Below are 18,666 nucleotides of genomic sequence, written 5' to 3'. Positions count from 1 at the left end.
ACAGAGACAAAGGGACCGAGCCCCGCCCCCGCGGGGAGTGGCGGCGGAGGCAGCCAATCGGAGGCCGAACACCGCCTCCCCAGCCGCGACGGACGTAGCTCCTGCCCAATGGGAGCCTCGTCCTCCGTAGCAGCGCATGATTGGCAGCCAGCGCCACCAATGGCGAGCTCGATCCCGCCTCAGAGGCGAACCCTCAGCGGACCGCAGCTAAACAGACGCGAAACCACTGCTCGGACGAAAGATTGGCGGATAGGCCGACCAACCAGCGGCGTTGTTCTTTGCCAGACAGCGCTCCCAGCCAATAGGGCCCGCCCGCAGGTGCCCGCCCCCCGCCCCCCCCACCCTCCGGCCCCGCCCCCTTTCCCGGTGTGGGGCGTGCCCGGGGGCGGGACCAGGACCGGGGGGTGGGGCTGGGCCCGAGGCTGGGCCCCTCCCACGACCTGGGAACGGGGCCCACCGGGGACCCCCCCGAGACCCCCCCCCGGTACCAGCCCCGGCCCCGGCGGTGCCGCCAGCCCCGTCCCGTGCCCCCAGTCCCGTCCGGCCCCGTCCCAGTCCCAGTCCCGTGGTCCCGGCGCTAGGCCGCGGCCTCCTGCAGCCGCAGGTTCTTCTTGTAGCAGGCCAGGCTGCAGAGCGGCAGCCCGGTGCGGGAGCAGGAGTAGCGCTTGTGGTTGGAGCAGCCGCTGACCCCGCACAGCGCGGGCGGCGGCACGGCGGGGGCGGGCGCGGGCAGCAGCGGCAGCGCCATCCCGGCCGGGAAGGAGACGGTGATGCGGTCGGCGGCGTTGCAGTAGTGCACCACGGGGCAGGGCGCCTGCTTGGCTCGGCGCTCCCGCAGCGTCTTCACCTTGGCCTTGTTGGTCTTGGTGAGGCGCTCGATGGTCTGGTTCTTGTTCTCCTCCGCCTTCTTGGCCGCCTGCAGGCGCCGCTTGCGGGCCCGCTCCTCCCGCTTCACCAGCATCTCCTCCGTCATCTCCTTCGTCTTGTAGCCCATGGGCAGCTCCAGCAGCGGCTGGCTCTGCTGCTTGTGCAGGAGGGCTTTCTGCGGGGGCCATGGGGGCGCCGTCAGGCTGGAGGAGAGGCCCCGGCAGGTGGGGGCACCCCGACCAGCACCCCCCATTCCCATCCCTCTGAGGACATGGAGGCTCCGACCTGATTCCCAGCCAGCTCTGGGGTCCCCACGCTCCTTGCCTCGCCACAGCCAGCCGCCTCTGGGGCAGCACCCAAACCGGACAGGATGCCCCTGGCTGGGGGCTCCAAACGATGGCCCCAGGGCAGTCCTCACCACCCCCATTGCAGCCCCATTGCTCCATCCTGCCACCCTCACCTGTCTTGCTGTCAGCAGGGACTCATCCACCTCCTTCTTGAGCTCCCCGTTGTCGTCCAGCTCACCCTTCTCCAGGGCATCGAGCCAGCGCTCTTCTTCCTCCTCCTCCTCCTCACGGGCAGGGAAGCAACTCTCTGAGTCCAGATCCGGCAGGGGTGAGGGGTCCAGGTTGCTGTCCTCATCTGGGCCGGGCAGCAAGGGACAGAACAGTCACTGGGGAGCACAGCTGCCGTGTCTGCTCCATCCTGGGGTGATGCCGTGCCCAAACTGCATCACACTCTCCGCATGATGCAGGAACCATCTCTGCCCCCCTCAGTGAGGCACTAGAGACACTCGCAGCCTGCTTAAAGCCTGAAGGAGGGAACCAGAACATCCCCACAGGGCCCCCCCTCTTGCTCCAGCCCCTCCACCTACCCCTCCAGCCCAACACTCCCTCAGAGACCCTCCAGCCCCAAATTTCCCTGCGCTGTGCCCACAGCGGTGGCGGCGCCCCGGGGCTGGCCGAGCCCCTGCACTCACCCAGCCAGGCCCGGTACTGCTCAATGGGCACCCCCTCCGTGGGCTCGTCCTCCTCATCCACCACCATCAGCGGGGAGGGGGAGCGCTGCGCCTCGGGGACCACCGTGAAGGTCGGCACGCTGCGGAGAGAGCGCGGCAGCCCCTGAGGCCGGGACAGGGCTCTGGGGGGTGGGGGCGGGCACCGGTGCTGCAGGCCCGAGGGTGCTGGGGCAGTGGGACGCGGGGGGGGCTGGGGCCAGCCGGGCCCCTGTGCCGGGCAGGGGCAGGGGCAGGGGCAGGGTCCAGGGGCGCAGCGGCCGCACGCGCTCACCTCTTGGTGCCCAGGATCTGCCCCCCGAGCTTGATCTTGAGCTTGAGCTGCGGCTTCCGCACGGCGGCTCCAGGCTCCGCGGGCTCCAGCGCGGGCGGCCCGGGCTCGTGGTGGTGTTTCTTCTTGTGCTTCTTCTTGTGCTTCTTGTGCTTCTTCTTGTGCGAGCCGTGACCGCCGCCATCGTCCTCCTCGCCTGCGGGGCACCGCCGTCAGCCCCGCCCGGAGACCCGGCCGCGGGACCCCGCCAGGGGAGAACGGGACCGCCCGGCGGGGCCGCCACCGGGGCTCCCGGGGATGGGGCCCGGCCGCCGGCCCAGCCGGGGGCACCGGGCCCGGCCCGCGGGGAGCGCCGGGGAGCGCCCGGCCCCGGCCCGCCCCGGCCGCGCGGGGTCTCACCGTGCTCGCCGCCCTCGGCCCTGCCCCGCCGCCACGCCTTGCTCATCCGGCCGAGCCGCCCGCGCCCGGTGGCGGTGCTGGCACCGAAGCCCAAACCCGCGCCGTGGGGGAACCGATTCCGGCCGGACCCGCTTCCGCCCGCCGCGGGGCACCGCGCGCAGCCTCAGCAGGGCGGGGGGGCGCCGCCGCCGCCATCTTTGAAGCGGGCAGAGTCCGCCGGGCCCTGCTGCCCGGGTGGGAACCGCTGCCGCGCGCCCTGCGGCCGGGCCCGCTCCTGCCCCGCCTCGGCTCGGCCACGGCGCGGGGGGGCCCGGGGCTGGGGGGCGGGGCGGGGGGGGCGGGGGAGGGGCCGGTCCCGCCGGTACCGGGGCGCGCCGCGGCCGACCCGGGTCAGCGCCCCCGGCCGGGGGTCCCGCGGAAGCCCCACGCGTGGGACACAGCGGCGGCCACGCGCGTGTGCGCAGCCCCGGGAACGCGGGGACCGGGCACGCGCCCAGGCCACCTGCACGGCCCCCCCGGCACGGGCACGGGCACGGCCACGCGCGGCCCCCCCGCCCCCCCCGGCCGCAGCTGCCCGCCCTGACTCGGGCTTTGTCCGCCCGGGGCCACGCGCGGCTGGGGGCACCGCGCCCGCCCCGCCCGTGCCAGGGGACGCCCGGTACCGGCCCCGGCCCCGGCCCCGCTCCCGCTCCGGGGGGGCCCGGTGCAGCTCAGTGCGTGTGGGTGCAGCCCGGTGCGTGTCGGTGCAGCCCCGGTGCGGCGCCGCCCGCCCCCGCCGCCAGGTGCCGCCGGCCCCGGGGAGGGGTTTGCGCGACTTTGGAGCTCGGGGAAGTTCCCGCGGGTCCCGGAGCGGCCCCAGCCCCCGGTACCGGCCCCGGCCCCGGCCCCGGCCCCGCCGCCGCGATGTTCTGCCGCAACCACCGCAGCCGGGTGACCGTGGCCCGCGGCTCGGCGCTGGAGATGGAGATCCGACGGGGCCGCTGCCGCCTCAGCCTGCTCGGCGCCGCCCCGCAGGTAGGGCCCGGCCCCGCCGCCGGGACCCGCGCGGCCGCCCCGGAGCCCCCCGGAGCCCCCCGCGCAGCCCCCGTGCACCGCGGGACGGGCGGGAGCCCCGCGCGTGTGTCCCCACGTGTCCGCGTGGGCGCGCCGGGACCTCCCGTGCCGCGGGGTCCCACGAGGCTCCCGGGGCCGTGGGAACGGCCGGGGCCGGGCCCGCGCAGCCGCCTGGGAAGGGCGAAGGCGGCGGCGGCCGCTCCCGTCCCGTCCCGTCCCGTCCCGTCCCGCCGGTGGGACCGGGCGCTGCCGGCCCAGCGAGCCCGGCCGGGCGGAGCGGGAACCGGCCCCGCGGCACGGGAGGGGCCGGCGCCCCCGGCGGCTCCCACGGCCCCGCGCCCCCCCCGCCGGCTGCGGGGCCGCGTCGTGCCCGGGGCGGCGGCGGGGCCGTGCCGAGCCCCGCGGCTCGGTGTCTGCCCGCGTGCCGCGGGGGGGCTGCGGCCGCCGGGGTTCCTCGCCCCGGGCACAGACTGGGGGGGCCCGGCTCTCCCGAGCCCCCTGAGCCCCGGGGCGTTTTACGGGGAGGGGGTCCCGGTAGCCCCGTACCGGCTGCACGTGCGGTGGCGGGGTCCCGGTACACCGGAGAGGGGGGGGGACGGAAGGACCCGCCGCCAGGGGGCGCCCCCGGGCCCCGGGGTGCCGGTGCCGCCGGTGCCGCGGGCGGGGGGCCGGGCCGGGGGCGGCCCCTGTAACCGGAGCCGCCGGAGGAATGCCGGGGGAGGGCGGGCCGGGGGCGGGCGGCCGCCGCCTTCCTGTGAGCGCCGCGCCGCGCCGGAGCAGCGGTCCGGGATCGGCGGCAGGTACCGGCGGGGCGGCCCCGCTGCAGCGCACACCGGGGCCGGCAGGGGGCGGCGGGGGGGCAGCGCGGGGCGCACCGGGGCCACGTCCCCAACACGCACCCGGGACCCCGGCCCCGCAACTCCCGCCGCGTCCCGGCGCCCCCCGCACCCCGTTCACCCCCGTCCCTTGACCCCCCCCTCCCCGGTGCCCGACCCCGCTCCCCCCCGCGCCCCCTCAGTCCCCGCGTGTGGGTTTCGGGGCCGCTGCCCCCCCCCCCCCCCTCCCCTCGCCCCTCCCGGTCCCGTCCCCCCCGTGCCCCCCGCCACCCGCGCTGCCCTTTCCCGGCACAGAGGCCGCTTGTTCGCCGGGCGATGAAAGGCCCTTTCTCTCCGCAGCCGGGCCGGGCCGGGCCGGGCGGGGGAGGCCGCGCACGGCGCTGGACGCGGCGGGGGCCGCGGGCCGGGGGCCGGGGCGGATGCGGGATCCCCGCGCCCGGTGTCGGCGGCTCCCCGAGGGGCCGCGGCGGGGCCGATGGAGGTGGCCGGGTGGGACGGCTGCGCCCCGCTGCAGGACAAGCTGCGGATCCTGGAGGACCTCAACATGCTCTACATCCGCCAGATCGCCCTCAGCCTCGAGGTACGGGGGGCGGGGGGGGCGCGCCCCCCGCCCCCTCGGTAGCGGCCCCCCGGTACCGGCCGCCCCGCGGCGCCGGGGCCGAGGCTCGCGGCCGCCCAGCCCCGCGGCGGCTCCCCCGGGGCGATGCCACGCGGCGGGGCCGGGACGGGGCGCGGGGGCCCGGGGGGGGGGGGCCCGGTAACGGGCCGGTCCCGCAGCCCGGGGCCCTGCCCTGCCGCGCGGGGGCCCCCCGCGTCCCCCCGGTGGGGCGCACGGAGCCCGCGGTGCCCGGAGCGAATCCCCCCGCAGCCCCCTCCGCCCCCCCGGGCCGGGCGCGCTGCAGCGCTCGGTGTATGTGGGGGGGGTCCCACGTCGGTCGCCCCCCCCCCTCGCCCTGCAGCGCCCCCAAAATCTCCCCGCCGTGGGGCGGGCGCCCTATGGCGAGTGGGGCCGCCGGGCGCGGGGAGGGTGAGCGCTGCGGGGGGAGCGTGGGGCTTACGGGGGGGGGGTCCCGGGGGGGGCTGCAGCCGCCCGCGCCCCCCGCCGCGGCTCCGGTGGCTATTTATAGCTGCCGGTGATGTCACCGCTCCGGCGCTGCGGCTCCGCCAGCCCCGGCCCCGCGCCCGCCCGCAGCTCCGCCGGGCCCCGCTGCCGGGGGCCGGGGGCAGGGGGCTGGGGGCTGGGGCACGGGGGGCGGCAGGGGGATGCCCTGGGCCGCCATGGATCGCCGCGGCACCGGCAACGTGAGGCGGGGGCCGAGCCGGCGGGGGGGCGGGGGGGATGCGCGGCGCCGAGGCTGCGGATTGCGGCAGGGGGGCTCCGAGGGGGTCCTGCGGGAGGGGGCAGCCCCGCACCGGGGTCTGGCATCCTCCGCCCGTGCGGCTGGGGGGTGCCCCCCTCCCCCTGCGGCTGCGGGCCCCGGGGCGTGGGGCTGGGGCTGGGGCTGGGGGGGCTTTGCCACCTTCCGATGTGGCTCCTGTGCAGCTCTGGTCTCAGGGGGAGGGTCTGGGGGGCAGTGCTGGGGGCCTGGGGTGTCCGTGGGGTGCGCGGCCCCTCCGTGCAGCACATCAGGCAGCTGCGGGATGCGTCACCCCTCCGTGGGGTGCGGGGCAGCATGTGATGTGCCTGTGGGGCACGGAGCTCCCCTGGGAGGCACGGTGAAGCTGTGGGGTGCATGGCACGTCTGTGGGGTGCATGATGGAGCTGTGGGGCACGTGGCACCTCTGTAGGGTGCATGATGGAGCTGTGGGTATCTGTCTGCCCTGTGGGGTGTCTGTGGGGCACGTGGCTCATCTGTGGGACGCATGATGGACCCGTGGGGTGTGTGGCACTGCTGTGGGGCACGAGATGCAACTGTGCACTCTGTGACCTGTCCGTGGGGTGTGAAACAGCCGTGGGGCAGATGACATATCCGTGGGGCATGTGGCATACCCGTGGGGTTCGTGAAGTGCTTGTGGGGATTTTGGCTCTCCCGCGGGGTTCATGATGCATCCGCAGGGCACGCGGCGCTCCGTGGGGCACGCGACATGTCCGTGGGGCACGTGGCTCCCCAGGGGCCCGGCCGGGATGGTGGCTCTGTGCCCGGGGGGTCAGGGGACGTGTGTGCTGGTGCAGCAGAGCACAGCTCGGGGCAGGAGGGTCAGCCCCGGGCACTGGCTGTGCTGGGGGGGAGTGGGGCCGCGTGGGGGCCACCGTCCCCTCCCTATGAATGTGGCTGCCCCTTCCTGGGAACCTGCAGGGGTCTGCAGCGGTGGGGGAGGGCAGAACCCAGGACCCCCCCCACCGGGTCCTGCGCTCTCACGCTGCCCATCCCACAGGACACGGACATCCAGAAGAAGATTGACCATGAGATCCGGATGCGGGAGGGGGCCTGCAAGCTGCTGGCCGCCTGCACGCAGCGGGAGCAGGCGCTGGAGGCCACCAAGAGCCTCCTGGTGTGCAACAGCCGCATCCTGGCCTACATGTCGGAGCTGCAGCGCATGAAGGAGGTGCAGGTGATGCAGCGCGTGGCCAGGCGGTGAGGACCCCGCGGCGGGGGGTGGGTGGGAGGTGGGGGCCCCCGGGCAGCGGTCACGGCTCTGCGCTTCCTCCCGCAGCCCCTCGGACGCTGGCCCCACGGACGACCGCCTGCCCTGCCGGGGCAGGGTCTGCATCTCAGGTATGGGGTCCCCAAAAGCCCTGCGGGGCCAGGGGGGGCTGCTGGGGGTCCTGCACCGGCCCCTGGGGTGAGGACAGGGCCCCGGGGGTCTCACCACCACCCCTCCCACTCCCCCAGACCTGCGCATCCCGCTGATGTGGAAGGACACGGAGTACTTCAGGAACAAGGGAGGTGAGTGGGGGGGGTGGCAGCGCGGCCCCCAGCCCCACGCTGGCCTGACCCCCGCCCCCGGCGCAGAGCTGCACCGCTGCGCCGTCTTCTGCCTCCTCCAGATCGGGGTGGAGATCTACGACACCGAGATGGTGCTGGTGGACCGGACCCTCACCGACATCTGCTTTGAGAACGCCGTCCTCTTGTGCGCGCCGCGCCGGGCAGGTCCCCGCGTCCCCGCATGTCCCCGCGTCCCCCCGCGTCCCCGCAACCCGCCAATCCCCGCCTGTCCCCGCGTCCCCGCTTCCCCGCACCTCCGTGCCCTCGCGTCCCCGCATCCCCACGTCCCCGGGGGCTCCCCGGCAATGCCCCCCTCCCCCGGCAGCGGGGTGGGGCGGGGGCCGGGGGCTGCATGCGCCCGCTGAGCCGTGCCCCCAGCACGGAGGCCGGGCCAGACTTCGAGCTGAAGGTGGAGCTGTACAGCGCGGGGCTGGAGGAGGAGGCGCCGGGCAGCGCGCCCAAGAAGCTGGCCAGCAAACTCAGCAGCTCCCTGGGCCGCTCCTCGGGGCGCCGGCTGCGCAGCGCCATGGACGGGGGTCCCGGCAGCCCCGGTGCTAACGGTGGCAGCGGCCCCCTGCTGCTGCCGGCCCCCAGCGTGCCGTGAGTACCTTGTCCCCCCTGTGATCCCCCCTCCCCACCTGCTTGCCCCTCACTCTCGGCTCCCGCAGGGGCCCCAAGTATCACCTGCTGGCACACGCGGTGCTGTCCCTGGCCGAGGTGCAGGACGGTTTCCGCACCCACGACCTCGCCATCGCCTGCAATGGTGAGCGCGGCACCGTGAGGGCTCCCCGGGCAGGGCTGGGGCTGGGGGCCTGGGGGTGGGCAGGGGGGGCTGGGGTGTGATGGGGTGGGGGAGAAGAAACTGCGGGGTCCCGGCTGGACAGGAGGGGAGAGGGCCCTGGCCAGGTGGGGGGGCAGCACCAGGACATGGGCAGCTCTGGGGAGAGCTGGGGCCAGGCGGGGGGGACCAGGGGGGCCCTGCCCTAGGGCCCCCCTGTGAGTGCTGTGCCCCCCCCCCAGAGGAGAGCTCCTTCTGGCTGCCGCTGTATGGCAGCATGTGCTGCCGCCTGGCTGCCCAGCCCCGCTGCATGGCCGCCCAGATGATGTGCGGCTTCCTCAAGGTGCAGGTGAGCACGGGATGGGGACGGGGACGGGGATGGGATGGGGACGGGGACGGGACGGGGATGGGATGGGGATGGGGACAGGGTGGAGCAGGGACAGGCTGTGTTGGGGCAGGGTGGGTAAGGGACAGGCAGCACCAGCCTGGTGCCAGCCATCCCTGCTGTTAGGCTATGGACCGTGGTGGGGACAGGGAGCGGGGATCCCTGCGCTGGGGAGGGGGCTGCTGCCACCCCCGGGGCCGGGCTGTGTGCACTGAGCAGCCCTGTCCCACGGCAGCAGGCATCGGGGGAGCCGCAGGGCTGGGCTCGGCTGTTCTGCGTCCTGCGTGGCACCAACCTCCTCTGCTACCGGCGCCCGCAGGAGGCTGAGGCCGGCGTGGAGCCGGCGCTCACCATCGCCATCAACAAGGTAGGGGCCGGGCCGGGGGGTTGGGGGGCGCGGGGGCGTGGGCTGACCGCGGTGTGCCCCGCAGGAGACCCGGATCCGCGCCACGGAGCAGGAGGCGCGCGGGAAGCTGCACAGCATGTCCGTCACCAACCGCTACGGGGCCGAGGAGGTGACCCACACGCTGCTGGCCGAGAGCCGCGCCGAGACGCAGCGCTGGATGGAGGCCTTCTGGCAGCACTTCTACGACATGAGTGCGTGCGGGGACGGGGACGGGGACCAGGACCCCCGCCCTGTGGTGCACTGAGTCCGGCCCCTCTGCTCCCCGCAGGCCAGTGGAAGCAGTGCTGCGACGAGCTGATGCGCATCGAGGTGCCGCCGCCGCGCCGGCCGCCTGCCCCCCTGCCCCGGCAGGGCTCGCTGTACCACGAGATGGGTGAGCACGGCCAGTGCGTGGCCTCCTCACCTTCCTCCTCATCGTCCTCCTCACCTTCCTCTTCATCGTCCTCTTCATCGTCCTCCTCGCCTTCCTCTTCATCTTCCTCCTCACCTTCCTCTTCTCCGCTAACCAGCCTCTCCTGCCACCTGCGCCTCCCTAACCTCCTGCCTTCTCTCTGCTGTCCTCTGCCTCTCTCTGCCCCTGGCCGTGCCCTCCCACGGTGCAGCCCTGCCCGGCCCTGCCGTGCCGCCCTCGGCCTGCGAAGGGCTCCTGCTGCAGGATAACGCCGTCTCGGCGGAGATCCGCGCCCTGCTCTCCTCCTATTACAGCGACAGGTGACGTACGGGGCCGGCAGGCTGGGCCAGCGGCACCCGCTGCGCGGCGCGGCACAGCTCCACGCGGCACAGCCCCGGGGCACGGCACGGCCACCCTGGCCACGGGGCACGGCACGGCTGCCTCTGCCTGCTGGAGGTGTCACAGCAGCACCGGCCGCAGGGCAAATCCCAGCTGCCCTGGCCACGGGGCGCATCCTGGCTGTCCTGGCCACCCAGGCTGCAGGGCACATCCCAGTTGTCCCAGCTCTGGGGCACATTCCAGCTCCGGTGCATGTCCTGGTTCCGGTGCACGTCCCGGCTCCCTGGTGCATGTCCCAGCCCTGGTGCAGGTCCCAGCCGTGGGGCACGTCCTAGCCATGGGGAACATCCCGGCCGTGGGGCACATCCCGGCCGTGGGGCACGTTGTAGCCATAGGGCACATCGCGGCTGGGGGGCACGTCCCGGCGCTTCTTGGGGTGGGGGATGCAGGTGTCTGGCTCCCCGCTGACCCCCGCTCTTCCCCGCAGCTATTGAGCCAGCCGACGACATCGAGGCAGTGACGGACATCCTGACACGGCGGGCGGCAGGGCTGGAGGGGGGGCCGGGGCTGGGCTGCCCCCCCTGGCTCTCCCTCTTCGAGGGGCCCCCCCTGTGCGCCACCACCCCCAGCGGGGTCAGCCCCGGCCCCCGTGCCCGTCCCCGCACGCTCTCGCTCGACGCCAAGCTCAGCACCCTGAAGGGGCGGGGGGCCCGGCGCGCCCCCTCCCCTCGCCCCTCGCCCGGCTCCAGCTCCTCCAGCCCCGGCAGCAGCAGCCCGGACACGGAGCGCGCGCCTCCCCCCCCCAGCCTGCCGGCCCCCCCCGGGTACCTCCAGTCCCAGGTCTGAGCCCGGGACCTATGGGAGGCTCAGGGGCAGGGGGCCCTGTCCCCCCCCAGGGGGGGCTGACACCACAGGGGACCTGTCCTGGGAGGCAGTGGGGGGGTCCCAGGGGTCCCAGGCCCTGCAGGGGGCTCAGAGCTTCTTTCCCTGGGGAGAAACTGGAATTTACGGTGCCCCTGTGCTGGGGGGGGGGGGGGGGGCACTTGGGGCCAATGCCACCACTGCAGGGGGCGTTGGGGGCTGACCCCCTCCGAGGGGTGCTCGGGGCTCACCCCACCATGAGCAGCTGTGGGCCCAGCCCAGGGGGCCAGAGCCCCCCCCACTCTGCTTTCCTCACCGTTCCTAACCCTGGCCCCGCTGCACCCCGTGGGGACCAGCTGACACCACCTCATTCATGTGCATTAAAATTTATTTAACAGCCACTGCGTCTCACTGGGGGGGCTGGGGGTCGCGGGAGGGGCAGGGTCCTGCTGCCTGCCCTGTGCCCCCCGATCTGGGGACCCCTGTCCCCCCCCAGCCCTGTGCTGCACAGGTAGGTCAGGGCTGTGGGTGCGTGGCTGCTTCCCAAAGCTGCTGTATGGGGGGGGGGGGGGAGGTAGGGGGCCAGCGGCCCCAGTGCAAGAGGTGGTGCTGGGGGGGGGGCTGGGGGGCTGCAGGCACCACACCGAGCGTGGGGCAGTGGGGCAAGGTGCAGGGCAGCCAATGCATGGGGGGCTGGGGGCAGCCCCGGCTGGGGGGGTGCTGGGGGGGCACAGTAGGTGGTGCGGGGGGGGGGCGGCGTGCTGCTGTCCCCCCACTACACAGCATGGGGGGAGAGGTCCTCGTCCTCGGCTGGGGGGCTGCTGCCAGCGGGCAGCTGCTGGTGGGGGGCATCGCGGGCCAGCAGCAGGGCGAAGCCTGGGGGGGAGAGGGGGTGAGGGCTGAGCCCGGCCGGGGGGCTCGGGACACATGGGGGGTACGGGGGGGGCGCAGCGGTACCTGGCTTGGCTTTGTGCAGCGGCTCCGGCAGGATGGTGTCGCTGGGCTCATCCCCCTGCACGAGAGGGCCCCGGGGGTCCCCTGCTCTCAGGGCCCCCATGCCCGGTCCTGCCCCCTGCCCCCAGCCCCATCTTGCCCCCCCAGCCCCGTCCTGCCCTCCCCAGCCCCTGCCCTGCCATGTCGCCCCCCCCGTCCCATTCCTGCTCCCCCTGCTGTCCCCTCCCAGCCCCCAAATATCCACCCCCAGCCCCCCGCTGCCCCCCACCTGCCGCAGGTGCCGCCCTTCCCACCCACGCCACCACCACCTGCCCCCAGCCCCCCCAGCCCTACCTGCCCTGGGGGGTCCTGCTCCCAGGGGGGTGGCCACCCCCCGTGCCCGAGGTCCCCGATGCCGTTGTGCCCCGAGTCGCTCCGGGCTGGCTCCTGCTCGGGTTCCCTGATGGTCCCTGGGGGGATGTGGGCACGGCTGAGCCCCCCCCACCAGCCCAGGTGCTGGGGCTGGGGGGCACAGCATGCAGGACCCCCACCCCAGCCCCACGCAGCGGGCAGGGGGCTGCGGGCACCCACCTTGCTGCGGCTCCTGGGCTGCCAGGCTGGGGAGGGCCGGATCCTGCAGTGGGCTGGGGGGGCTGGGGCCGCACGGGGGCACCGGGGCAGGCACCAGCCCAGGGGGAGGGGACCCCCCCCGGGGGCTCGGGGCCCCCTCGCCCGGCCCCACCGGCAGCTCCGGAGACCCCCAAGCCGGGGGGCTGGGGAGGGGAGGGGTGCCCGGGGGGGGGGGGCCCTCCTCATCCAAGGGGGTGCTGGGGGGGCTGGGCAGAGGCAGAGCCTCAGCCCCCGCGCTGCCGGTGGGGGACGGCACGGCCGGCCCCGGGGGGGGCTGCCAGGGAGGGCTCGGGAGCGGCAGCCCCCCGCCGGGGCTGCTGGGGGAGCCCAGCCCGGGAGTGCCGCGGGGGGGCTCGGGCTCTGCCCCACCGGTGCCGTCGGGGGGCCCCGACCCGGGGGGGCTGGCGGGGGGCGGGGACCCCGGCAGGGTCGGGGGGGGCCCTGCCCCGGCTGGGCTGGGAGCCCCCGCGGCGGCACAGCGAGGGGGGGGCCCCGTCCCCGCGGGGCTGGCGGGCAGCGGCGGCGGGGGGCGGCGGGGGCTGGTGGGGGGCGCCGCCGCCCTGAAAGCCCCGGGGTCGAGGGGCGAGGGCGAGGGCGGGGGCTCCGGCCGGCGGAAGATGAAGGCTGACTCGGTCAGGCTGCGCTGGTACCGCAGGAACGGCCGCCGGGCTCCTGGGGGAGCGCAGGTCAGCAGCCGGCCCCCGGCACGGCCCCCCCCCGGCCCGCCCCTTACCACCTCCCCCCCGCACCTACCGGGCCGGGCGCCCACGGGGCCGGCGGGCAGCGGAGCCCCGGAGGTGGACCCCGCGCGCTCCCGCTGCCGGAAGAAATCCCGGGGGTTCTGCGGGCGCTGGGACACCAGCACGGCCGCCTCCTGCAGCACCGGGACGGGACAGCCGTCAGCGGCGGCCCCCGGACCCCCCCCCACGCCCCCGGTGGTCCCGTTTCCCCCGGCCCCCCCGCACTCACGGCCGCCTTCTCGATGGACTCGGAGCGCCGGGAGCGCTCCCGCATGGCCTCCTCGTGCTCCCGCTGCTGCTGCTCCTGCGGGACCGGGACCGGGACCGGGACCGGGCACGGGAACGGGATGGGGTCGCGGTGAGCCGGCTGGGGCGGAACAACCCCGTGCCCGTCCCGTGCCCCCGTGCCCCGTCCCCCCGTCCCCCCGTGCCCGTCCCCGCTCACCCAGCGGGCTTTCTCCTTCCTCCGCTCCTCCGCCTCCAGCCGCGCCTGCTCCTTCCTGCCGGGACGGGGACCCTCAGGGCCGGCACCGGGGCGGCCGCCGGGGCTCGGGTCCCGCTGCGGGGCCGCGGGGGGGCTGCGTGCCCCCGGGGGTGCGGCGCTCACCGGTGCTCCTCGATCAGCCGCTCCTTCTCCCTGAAGCGCTGCTCGCGCTCGGCCGCCTCGCGCCTCTCCTCCTCCATCCGCTCCCGCTCCCAGCGCCGCCGCTCCTCCAGCAGCCGCCGCCGCTCCTCCTCCTTGCGCTGCTCCTCTTCGCGCTGCGCCGGGCGGCACCGGGCTCAGCGGGGCCGGGACCCCCGGGGATGGGCACCGGGGCCGAGCCCGGGCCCCCCGGGAGCGGCGGCCGCGCGGGGTGCCCCGGCCCTCACCTCGGCCTGCGCCCAGAAGGAGTCCCGCTGGGTCCGGCGGATCTCCAGCGCCGGGTTCGTCTTGCGGTAGTTGGTGCCCTGCGGGACCGGCCGGGACTCAGGGCGGCCCCGCGGCGGCGGCGAGCACCCAGAGGGGCGCCCTGGCCCTCGCCCCGCCGGCCCCGGTCCCGGTCCCGCTCCCCGTCCCCGTCCCCGGCGGCCCCGCTCACCACCAGCTCCTCGGTGTCGGCCGGGGGGGCCCTCCTGGCCGGGGGGGCCGCGGCGGGGGCCAGCTGGGCCAGAGCGCGGCTCAGCCCCTCCTGGGTCACCTCCTCGGCGCGCCGGGCGCTCAGCACCACGCTGGCCTCCTGCCGCCAGACGGGGACGGGGTCAGCCCCGAGCCCCCGCGGGGGTGCCGAGGCGCCGGCCGCCGCAGCCCCCCCCCCCCCGCGCTCCCCCCGGGACGGGCCCGCGGCCGCCCCGAGCGCTCCCCGGGGGATCCCGGCGCCATTCCCCGACGGATCGGGGCGCGGGGACGTCCCGCCGGGCGGGCCGGGGCAGCCTCCCCGCTGCTGCGGGGCCGGGCAGGATCCGGCCGGGGCAGGGAGCCCAGCCACAGCCCCGGGTCGGCGGCCAAGGCTGGGAACTGGGAACGGCGGCGCCTGAGTCAGCAGCGCCAGGAATGCACTGAGCGCAGCAAGCAAAGGTCGGGGCTGCCCCGGGCTGGGGGGCGGGAGGAAGGGCGGGGGGAGCCCCCCCAGGTCGGGGCCGCCCCCGGCCCCCCGCCGGCCCCGACTCACCCTGAAGAAGGCTCTGATGGCCGGCAGGTGCCCGGCGCACGCCTGCCGCTGGGACTCGGGCGTCTTCTCCCCGACCTGGCACGGGCACAGGCGGCTCAGGGCTGGGGCCCCGCCGCGCCCCCCCCGCCCCGCGCCCGCCGCCGGCCGGAGCCCCCGCCGTGATCCCACGCAGCCGTGGGGCTGGGGGCCGGGGGGACCTCGGCCGTGCCCGGGGCAAGGTGCGAGGCGGCGGGGTCAGCCCCAGCGCCCCCCCGCAGGAGCCCCCGGCCCGCACTCACCCAGCTGATGAGGACGATGCGGGGGGCGCCGGTGGCGGGGTCCCGGAGGCGGCAGAGCCCGTACATGACGCTGCTGGCGCAGAACTTGCCGGCCAGCTCGTCCGCGCCCCCGGCTGCAAGGAGGGGGCGGTCAGGGGGGGCCGGGCGCTGCGGGACCCCCGCACACTCTGCGGGGGCAGGCAGCGGCCGGTCCCCCCCACTCCGTACCTCCGGAGTCCAGCAGCTTGAGGTCATGGTGCTTCTCGTAGGCAAAGACGGCCCTGGGGGGGCAGAGGGATCAGCAGCCCGGGGGGGGGAGCGGCACCCCCCGGGGCAGCGCCGGGAGGAGCCGGGGCAGGGCCGCGGGGGGGGGCGCGGGTATCCAGCACCGGGTCCCTGCCGCACCGGGACCGCGCGGCCCCGCCGGCCCCCGCCCACCAGTGCCCGGCCCCCGCGCCGTGCCCACCCCATCCCACCCCCCCGCCGTGCCCCCCCCGCTGCCCGCCGGGCTGAATTCGTGGAAGTGCCGCCGGCAGCATCCGCCCAGGGGACAATGGGGCCGCGGGAAGCGCCGCAGCGCCCGGACCCCCCCCGGCCCGTGCCCGCCCCCCTCTCCCCCGGTGATACCGGCCCCGAGCCGGCCTCTCCCCGCTGCCCGAGAGCCCCCCCAGCGGCCGGGCAGCCCCGACCCGCCGGCGCCCCCGGGCCTCGTGCGCCCGGGGCTGGGGCCGGGGGGGCCGGGGAGCCCCCCGCCGGGGCGGCATTCCCCGCCAGCCGCCGCCGCCTTTGTCTCGGCACGGCTCCGATTACAGCCGCATGTGGCGGCACGCTGCGCGCCGGGGACACGGCGCGGCCCGGCTCCAGCAGCACGCGTGCGGAGCGGCACGGCCCGGCACGGCTCCGGCTCGGCTCCGGCACGGCTCGGGAGCGGCGCGCTGGAGCACGGCGCGGCTCGGGGCCACGGGGCAGAGGGCAGCGGCCGCGGGGCCGCGCGGCACCGGGAAGCGGCGGGGGAAGGGGCGGCCCCGCCTCCGGCCCCCCCCAGCCCCGCCGCCGCCAGCCCGGGGGACCCGGCCCCGGCGACAGCCGGCCCCGACCGCGGCCGCCCGGTGTCGGGAGGGCGCCGGCTCCCGGCCCGGCTCCCGCGGGAGGAGCGGCACCGGTCCCGGGACAGGCTCCGCCGCCGCCCCGCCGGCATCGGGAGGGGCGCGGGGCTCCCACGCCCGGGCGGGGCCGGGCAGGAGCCGCGGTCCCCACGCGGTGGGGCCGGGGGGGGGATGGCAGAGCCGGGCGGGGCGCTGCGGGCACCCCCGGGCTGGCACCGGTGCGGGGGCGCGGCCGCTCCCCCCGGCCCTGGCGCGTCCCGGAGCCGTTCAGCCCCGGCGGGCCCCGCACCCCGGAGCCGCTCCCAGCCCGACGGGCCGGGCCGGGCCGCCCGGTTCCCTGCCCGGGTCCGCGGGCTCAGCGCCGGGCGGGGCCCAGCCCCGGGGCCGCGGCACCGTCTCGGCACCGTTCCGCCGTCCCCGTTCCCCGGGGCCACGCTCGTCCGGTCCCGGTGCGCGGGTCCACGTGCGGCCCAGGACCCCCTGTCCCGGCTCCGCTTCCCGGGTTCCCCAGCCCCGCGGGGGTCCTCCCCGCCCGCTGCCCCGCACGTCGCGGTCCCCGCCCGTGCCCGGTGCCGGAGCCCGTCCGTAGCCCGGTGCCCGGTGCCCTCACCAGTTTGTGGCCGCCCGCGGGTTGCCCACGTCCTCCTTGGCCGCCAGCAGCGCCAGCCGGTGCCGGTCCAGCCCCGGGGCCCCCATGCTGCGCCCTGCCCGGCCCCGCGCCGCCCGGACAGATCCTGCGCCCGGCCCGGCCCCGCCTCCGCCGCCGCCGGGAGGGCGGGGAGGGACCGGGCGGGACCGGGCGGGACCGGGCGCCGCGCCAGCCCCGCGCCCTGTGCCCGGCCCGGAGGGGGCGGCGGAGGGGGCGCGGGGCCGCTACCGGCGGCGGGGCCGTTACCGGTGCACGGGGGCCGCCCGGTGGCCGCCCGGGACGGGGTCGCTGCCGCCGGGGGGGGCCCGGCCCGGGGCAGAAAGCGGGGGTGCGGCGATGCCGGGACCCCCCGCCGGTTCGGGAGCCCGAGGGCGTGGGTGCGGGGCGTGGGTCCGTGGGCTGGCCGTGGGCTCGGGGGTGCCACGCGGTACCGTGGGCAGAGCGCGGGCCCACACCGCGGCGTGGGGGCGATGCGGGGTCCCGCTGCGTGACGTGGGCACAGGGCAGGGTCCCACGCGGTGACAGGGGCGCAGAGCGGGGCCCCACGCGTAACACGGGTGCAGGGCAGAGCGCCCCGGGGGGGCCGGGACGTGGGTGCAGCGCGGGGTCCCACGCCGGGACGTGGGTGCGGGCGCGGCGGGGCCCGTGCGGGCGGACGCGGCGCGTGACGCGGAGCCCCCCCGGGGCCCGGCCCCCCGGGAGCGGCCTCCCCACGCGCGGGGCCGCCCGGCGCCGCTGCCCTTATTTGGTCACCGCGGCCTCCGAGCCCCAAAGCCCCAGAGAGGGAAAAAATTCGGCAGCGGCAGCTGCGGCCGGGCGGGGGGGGCGCCCCCCGGGGGGCGGGGATGAGCCCCCCCTCGCGCCGTGTCGCTGCGCCGCCCCGTGTCCCTGTACCGTCCCGTGTCCCGCAGCGCCCCGAGCCGCCCCCAGCCCCGCACACGGGGGTGCCCATCGCTGCTGTCCCCCCCCCCAGCTCTCCCCAGCTCGGCTGTCGCTGCTGGCGGCCTGGGGCGGGGGCCCGGTCCTGCAGTCCCCGGCCGCCGGGCCCGTCCTGGTCCCTTCTCTGATGCGAGCAAAGGGGGCACCGCTGGGGACCCCTGCGGGGGGGGCCGAGCTGCAGCCCCCTGCGGGCACAGGGACCCAGACACCACAGCCCTCAAGCCCCCAAAACAAGGGGCCCCGGCCGCAGCAGCCACCGATGCCCTGGGCCATCAGCCTACAGTGGTACCCAGTCCCGGGGGACAGCCCCGAGCCCCCGGGGACCCACAGGAGGCAGCCGGGGACAGGGAGAGCTCCGGCACGGGGGGGCCCGGGGTGTGGTGTGCCCACAGGGCCTGGTGCCCGCAGGGCCTGGTGCAGCACCAGCACCCCGAGGTGCTGGGGCAGGAGAGTTGCGGGCACCGTGGGGCTGTGGCAGCGTTTGGAACAGAGCCGGGGGGACAGGGACAGCGGGATGGCAGGACAGCGGGCAGGCCTGGAGGCCCACAGCGTCACTGGTTTGTACTGGAGCTTGCTGGTGGCACTGTGAATGCTGGAGCACCCCTGTGTCCCTGGTGTTCTGCTGTGCCAGGCGTGTGCTGGCTGTGCTGGGCCACTGGTGCCACTGGTGTCACTGGTGTCACTGGTTTCACTGGTGCCATTTGTGCTGCTGGTGTCACTGGAGACACTGGTGCTGGTGGTGCCACTGGTGCCACTGGTGCTGCTGGTGTCACTGGTGCCAGTGGTGCCACTGGTGTCACTGGTGCCATTCGTGCTGCTGGTTTCACTGGTGCTACTGGTGCTGGTCGTGCCACTGGTGCCACCGGTGCTGCTGCTGTCCCTGCTGTCCCTTTTACCGCCCCTCGCGGCCCCACTGTCGCTCCGTGCCCCCGCGGCTCCCGGTGTCTCCGCCGTCCCCCCCGTCGGCGCTCGGCGGGTGGGCGTGGCGAGGGGGAGGGGCGTGGCTTCAACGCATAGCCCCGCCCAGCAGAGGCGTGACCCTCCAGCAGGGCCCCGCCCACCGGGGGCTTGGCCGCGCACGCCGCCGGCCGCGAGGAGCGCGGGGGCGGGGGGCGGTCACGTGGGCGCGGCGCCCCCTGGCGGCGCTCCTTTGTCCGCGCGCGGGCGGGGCCGCGGCGGGGCGGGCGCGGATTGGCGGCGGGGGGGGGAAATGCGAGGGGGCGTGGCCTGGCGGG

The 18,666-nt window shown here is 77.1% G+C and overlaps 3 protein-coding genes and 1 long non-coding RNA gene across 8 annotated transcripts; 1 reads left to right on the top strand and 3 right to left on the bottom strand.

Annotated features, from left to right (window-relative positions):
• Nucleotides 1-534: 534 nt before the first annotated feature.
• INO80B (INO80 complex subunit B) lies at nt 535-2,668 on the bottom strand. The gene is made up of 5 exons (XM_032186747.1): nt 2,553-2,668; nt 2,157-2,349; nt 1,847-1,965; nt 1,328-1,509; nt 535-1,042 (listed from the first exon to the last, which is right to left on the bottom strand). The coding sequence occupies exons 1-5, from the start codon at nt 2,596-2,598 to the stop codon at nt 578-580; spliced, it is 1,005 nt and encodes a 334-aa protein (XP_032042638.1). The 5' UTR covers nt 2,599-2,668; the 3' UTR covers nt 535-577.
• A 705-nt stretch (nt 2,669-3,373) lies between these two features.
• On the top strand, nt 3,374-10,929 carry RTKN (rhotekin). 5 transcript variants are annotated; one of them, XM_032187303.1, is made up of 13 exons: nt 3,376-3,566; nt 6,818-7,017; nt 7,097-7,158; nt 7,276-7,329; nt 7,396-7,513; nt 7,747-7,968; nt 8,037-8,131; nt 8,389-8,495; nt 8,770-8,898; nt 8,963-9,128; nt 9,206-9,310; nt 9,540-9,648; nt 10,155-10,215. In XM_032187303.1, the coding sequence occupies exons 1-13, from the start codon at nt 3,456-3,458 to the stop codon at nt 10,159-10,161; spliced, it is 1,485 nt and encodes a 494-aa protein (XP_032043194.1). In that variant the 5' UTR covers nt 3,376-3,455; the 3' UTR covers nt 10,162-10,215. The 5 variants fall into 5 exon arrangements, with proteins under 5 accessions (XP_032043189.1, XP_032043194.1, XP_032043192.1 ...); XM_032187301.1 differs by having other exon boundaries at nt 3,377-3,566; nt 8,767-8,898; XM_032187298.1 differs by lacking the exon at nt 9,540-9,648 and having other exon boundaries at nt 3,374-3,566; nt 8,767-8,898; nt 10,155-10,929.
• Nucleotides 10,930-11,373: 444 nt separating this feature from the next.
• Nucleotides 11,374-12,117, bottom strand: LOC116489211. The gene is made up of 4 exons (XR_004253251.1): nt 12,053-12,117; nt 11,816-11,931; nt 11,486-11,540; nt 11,374-11,404 (listed from the first exon to the last, which is right to left on the bottom strand). It is a non-coding gene; the product is annotated as an uncharacterized LOC116489211 (long non-coding RNA).
• Nucleotides 12,118-12,190: 73 nt separating this feature from the next.
• Nucleotides 12,191-16,539, bottom strand: LOC116489052 (drebrin-like; the record flags this gene model as incomplete). Its single annotated transcript, XM_032187113.1, is given in 12 exon segments — nt 12,191-12,265; nt 12,267-12,763; nt 12,845-12,965; nt 13,061-13,135; nt 13,277-13,331; nt 13,439-13,590; nt 13,702-13,779; nt 13,911-14,048; nt 14,481-14,555; nt 14,759-14,871; nt 14,966-15,018; nt 16,454-16,539. Coding segments are annotated over 12 exon segments (1,518 nt in total), but the record flags the coding sequence as incomplete, so codon positions are not given.
• Nucleotides 16,540-18,666: the final 2,127 nt, after the last annotated feature.

The sequence above is a fragment of the Aythya fuligula genome, chromosome 4, assembly GCF_009819795.1.
Source record: "Aythya fuligula isolate bAytFul2 chromosome 4, bAytFul2.pri, whole genome shotgun sequence".
In the NCBI taxonomy this organism is placed as follows: Eukaryota; Metazoa; Chordata; class Aves; order Anseriformes; family Anatidae; genus Aythya; species Aythya fuligula.
This window is presented reverse-complemented; position numbering and strand designations above follow the sequence as displayed.